The sequence below is a fragment of the Bos mutus genome, chromosome 4 (genome assembly GCF_027580195.1).
Source record: "Bos mutus isolate GX-2022 chromosome 4, NWIPB_WYAK_1.1, whole genome shotgun sequence".
Taxonomy (NCBI): domain Eukaryota; kingdom Metazoa; phylum Chordata; class Mammalia; order Artiodactyla; family Bovidae; genus Bos; species Bos mutus.
In genome coordinates, this window is record NC_091620.1 from 12234176 (window position 1) to 12239583 (window position 5408).

Below are 5408 nucleotides of genomic sequence, written 5' to 3' on the forward strand. Positions count from 1 at the left end.
ACAGTATGCAGATGTTCAAAGGAAACGGACATAAACCTTTCATAAGTCTTGAAACTCTTTGATAAAATAAAAGAGTTGAGACAGTAGAAGAGAGAAGATTTTGTGAGAAATATTTAGAAAATCCTACACTCTGAGTCCAACTCCATATTCCACCAAAGAAGACTAGGAATGTCTCCTCCTCCCCTTGAACCTGGTGGTGGTCGGGAGCTTCCATGCAGCCACGCACAAAACTTACTGGGTTATTTCTTCTGTTGGGAAATGGACTAGGGTCTTGCTTCTGCCTGTAGGACTAAGAGAATGAGAAAAAAGCTGGGTGATTTTGGGGACAGAGTCAGGAGAATATGGCTACATTAGGACTGGGGGGCAGGGTTAATGGCCAGCTGTGGGCCTCAAGAGGAGAGCTTGTGTGTGAGGGTGTCCTGAGATCTGACTACCAGGGCTGTCCAGTGGAGTGTGGAAGCTCCAGCTGCAACTCTTGTTGGTGAATTCCCCGAAACTGAGGAAGGAGTCCTAGAGATGACTCAAAATAGAGACTTTTTGCCCCAGCACACAGAACAGCAGAGAGAGGGCTCAGTAGGGAACCTCCAGAGTCCTGAAAATTCCCGTGAGGAAGAGAGTCAGCATTAAACCTCCACCAGGCCTGGGAAACACAAAGCCAGATTCAGTTCAGTTCAGTTCATTCGCTCAGTCGTGTCCGACTCTTTGCGACCCCATGAATCGCAGCACGCCAGGCCTCCCTGTCCATCACCATCTCCCGGAGTTCACTCAGACTCACGTCCATCGAGTCGGTGGTGCCATCCAGCCATCGTCATCCTCTGTCGTCCTCTTCTCCTCCTGCCCCCAATCCCTCCCAGAATCAGGGTCTTTTCCAACAAGCCATCTCTTCGCACGAGGTGGCCAAAGCCAGATTACTTTGGTTCTAATCCGAAAAGGACCCTTCCTGCTCCTTTACCAGTCTCCATCTGCATCAGCCAGTCTCAGAGGGGTCGAAGCTGTAGTTGTCTAGTTTTCATCTACTGCATTGAAATGTCCAATTTCTAGCTTGAGGCTGCTTTGTGACTTGAAGCGATCTTGGGATGACCTGTTTGACAAGAGTGAAAAGTAAATTCATATGACACGCTAGAGTTCTTTCTTTCTGGCTGGAGAAGTTTCCCTTGCTGAATAAAGTTGGAAGAAATAGTAGAAGAGAATGAATAAAACTATGGTATGATAGTATTATGAGTACAGCCAGCTCCCCATGGCAAAGGCTCTGCTTGTTTGATCCCTCACATTATCCCCTGAGAAAGCCTTCCCCAGCCTATAGGTTTAAAGGAGCAACATTTTTTTCTCCACCTGTTTTTCAGCGATTTTACTCCTCTTTTTCTTCAAAGCACTGACTACAGTGTGAAAGTATCCTGTTCAGGTGTTTGCTTATTGTCAGTTGTCTTCCCTTGGTTCCATAAAAGCAGGAATCCTTTCTCTTTGGCTCACGGCTATATCCCCACTGACTACAATAGGTGCCCTGTGTATATAAGTGCTCACTAAGTATTTTTTGAGTGAATGAATGAGCAAAAACTATAGGTCTAAGAGTGAGAAAAATGCACATTCATCCCACTTCAATGGGGTTTTTATTTTCACACAATAATTCATTCATCCTGTGGTGGTAACAACAGTCACATTATTTGTATGACTAAAGGCACTTTCATGAAAAAGTCATATTACAAAAGGAAACACAACATTAAGGAAGTTTTAAACAAACATGGAGGAAGGACCAATTTGAAGTATTATTAAACCAAAAACATTTGACTATAGATCGATTCGAATATATTTTTACTCAATAATACATTTTTATTTTTCGACATGGTCTCTCAGACATCTCTCTTCACTGTTGGTACTGGAGGGCAGGACTCACATATGCCCAGTAAGCTAAGGAATCTCAGTGGGGGGCACGCTCTAAATTGGCCCCCAGGACTCTCATCCCTGGAAAGTGCACCTTTGTGGAACCCCCTTCTTATGAGGGTCCATGGTGACTGCAACTTCCTTCTATCTAATAGAATATGGTAGAAGTGATAGAATGTCATTCCGTGATTATGTTATGGTAGTTAACCCACATCTTTCTAGCCAGCTCTTCTCTTAGGGGCTCTCTTTGCTGGCTTGAGCTGTTATGTTGAAACAGTTCACTTGGTAAAGACTGAGGGTGCCCACCAGGATCTGAGGGCGCCTTCAACTGACACCCAGCAAGAAGCAGATACCCTCAATTCCACAACAAAGGAAGAAATTCTCTTACTGGAAACAAACTCCACTTAAACCATTATCAATCATTAACACTTCAGGGTCCATGAAGGATTTAATAAGAGGTTTGGTAGAAAGGTGGATCAAAGAATCTGACCTTGAAAGGGATGACTGCTCATAGGTGAGAATAGATCTGTAGCAGGAAAACTCAACTGGGGATATATTCCTCCAGCATCACCACTTTCCTAGGTCTTGGCCATATGAGTTTTTGCCCATATACTTAATGTCTTTGCAAAGATCCGATGAGGAGAGATGTGTTTATGGGGCCCAAAGGTGGAATAAGAGGGATGGGGTTGTCAACAGAATCAATAAACAGTCTATCATAAGAATTGAAAAGAATTTTATGCAAGCCAAACTGAGGACTACAGTCCAGGAGACACAGATTCAAGAAGCACTTGGATTGTGTTCCTCTGGACTAAAATATGGGAGAAGCTTGTATATAGGCAAAATCCACTAAGTTACATAAATTGTTTGTCAAGAATTAAGATTGGAACTGGCTAGGAATAGTGCTTGTTAAGCAAAAATAGGTTGGGCTCTGAAATGGTTGCAAGGGGAAACCTTGAGACGGTTAAGATTGCAGTTGGCAGTTGTTAGCAGATACTGTTTTGAAAACCACTGTTGGTGTCCTTTGAATTTGATATAGTTCATAAAATTCAAGTTCTTGGCGAAGCAAGAATGTGTTTGAAACCCCATCCACGGTGGCTACCCAGCTCCATTTTAGATGCCTGAATCACAGTTTTTATCTTATCAGAACAGAGAACAAACATCAAATACGACAGGGGTACATTCCTTCAAACTTTCAGAGAGGAAGATTAGCATGTACACAGTGAGTCAGCATGTCCTTGGTTCCTGGGAAGGGACCCTCATTTTTAAACAAGTAACTAACACTGGCATCCTAGGAAGGGGGCAGGGTCTTTATTCCTATCTTCAAAATGGACATTCTAGACAATCTGGTAAATGCACTCTTTTTTTTTTTTTTTAATGCTTAAAGTAGGTATACCATGCATGTCTGACAGGCCCTACAACAGGCCGTTCTAGTTGGTGTAAATTTCAAGCCAAATCATGGATAAGCCAGAATGACTTCCCCATACCTCAGTACATGAAAAGTCCCTCCTTCAGAACTCAGTCACAGACACCCTGAACAACCCTGCACGTTGACACTAACCATGGCCACGTGCAGGTAAAACCAGAGAAGGCAAATGGGGGGAGTCAGTGGGCCTGATGGTAACTGAGCCCGGGGGGAAATTTGCATCCTCACTGAGCTGAGATCACCTTCCTCTGAAGCCTGAGCATCCTCCTTCTAAGGGAGCTCTGGCTCAGATGCAGAGCCTGAGCTTTCTTCTTGCATCCCCAGAAAAGAGGGATTCTTCTCACATTCCCTGAAACAGGGACTGTGGATGGAGGAGGCAGGAGGCCAGGGACCAAGGCCTGGGGTGGTGACTGGAGGACGGGCCAAGATGCATCCAGCATTCACAGTCCTCTTCATGCTGCTCTTTGTCCTGCTGTGTATCCTGGGCCTCCTGGCCAATGGCTTCATTGTGCTGGTGCTGAGCAGAGAATGGGTGCGACGTGGGAGGCTGCTCCCCTCTGACCTGATCCTCTTTAGCTTGGGACTCTCCCGCTTCTGCCTGCAGTGGGTTGGAATGGGGAATAACTTCTACTATTTCCTGCATCTGGTCGACTACTGCAGTGGTCCCGCCCGGCAGTTCTTTGGTCTACCCTGGGACTTCCTCAACTCTGTCACCGCCTGGTTTGGCTCCTGGCTCAGCGTCCTCTTCTGCATGAAGGTTGCTAACTTCACCCACCCTGGCTTCCTCTGGCTAAAGTGGAGGTTCCCCAGGTCAGTGCCCTGGCTTTTGCTGGGCTCTCTCCTCACCTCCTTCATTGTCACCCTACTGTTTTTTGGGGGGAACCACGCTTTGTATAAAGAGTCCTTCACTAGAAAACCTTTCGGGAATATGACCTACTATCAGTGGAACAGGATTCTGGAAATGTACTATTTCCTGCCCCTGAAACTGATCACTTTTTCAATTCCTGGCTCTGTTTTTCTGGTCTCGATTGCTCTGTTGATTGACTCTCTGAGGAGACACGCATGGAGGATGCAGCACAGTGCTCACAGCCTGCAGGATCCCAGTGGCCAGGCTCACACCAGAGCTCTGAAGTCACTAGTCTCCTTCCTTGTTCTTTATACTCTGTCTTTCATGTCCCTGATCATCGATGGTGAAGGGTTCTGCTCCTCAGAGAGTGACTGGTACTGGCCATGGCAAATTTTAACCTACTCGTGCACATCCATCCATCCCTTTATCCTCATCCTTGGCAACCTCAGGCTTCGGGGGGCATTTGGGCAGCTGATTTTGTTGGCCAGGGGCTTCTAGGTGGTTGAGGTGGTGTGATCCCCTTAACCAATCCATCAGAAGAGGCTCAGGTGAGGATGACAGAGCCACAGTCCAAATATATGACAATGTCCTCAATATCTGTTGGATCATATTGTGGGCTTTCTCCTTTGGGAAGGAGAGGAGGGGAGTAAAATCTGGGAACTCTTTGAGTATAATTTCTTCCTGGAACACTGTTAAAATGTGGCCCTAGAGGTCCCAGAGAGCCAGCATCATCCAGAAGGTCAGAATATAAAAATTCTGTGTTACTCTCTCTTTGTATCCCCTCTGTTATGTGGAAGCCTTTGGTTAAAAAGTCTTAACTGCACTGTCTTTAAAAAAAGTAATCTTATTTATTTCTGTATTTTTGGCTGTGCTGGATCTCTGTTGCTGCACGGGCTTTTCTCTAGTTGTAGTACATGGGCTTCTCACGTGGGATCCTCCCGGACCAGGAATCAAAACCGTGTTTCCTGCATTGGCAGGTGGATTCCTTACCGCTGAGCCACCAGGGAAGCCCCTTAACTGCACTATCTTATCTCAGTTGTCTGCTGGGAAATTAAGAAAAATCGTGTCTGTTACTGAACTAGTATGTGGCTGGGGAAGCAGTGACCTTCCTGAGGATAATGTAATGGTCACTATGTGAGCCCCAAAGGACAGTAATTGCGGTGAACAGTGGCCTGGGCTGGGAGACCTAATGGTCCTTCTTTCTTTGAGATTTTTTTTCTCTTATCAAACTTGGATACTTCGATTTTAACTTTAGTAAAA

The 5408-nt window shown here is 45.6% G+C and overlaps 1 protein-coding gene across 1 annotated transcript; it reads left to right on the forward strand.

The window, feature by feature from the left end:
* The first annotated feature begins 3728 nt into the window (after window positions 1-3728).
* LOC102274038 (taste receptor type 2 member 41) lies at window positions 3729-4646 on the forward strand. Its single transcript, XM_005886725.1, has one exon. It carries the CDS (start codon window positions 3729-3731, stop codon window positions 4644-4646), a length of 918 nt encoding a protein of 305 aa, XP_005886787.1.
* Window positions 4647-5408: the final 762 nt, after the last annotated feature.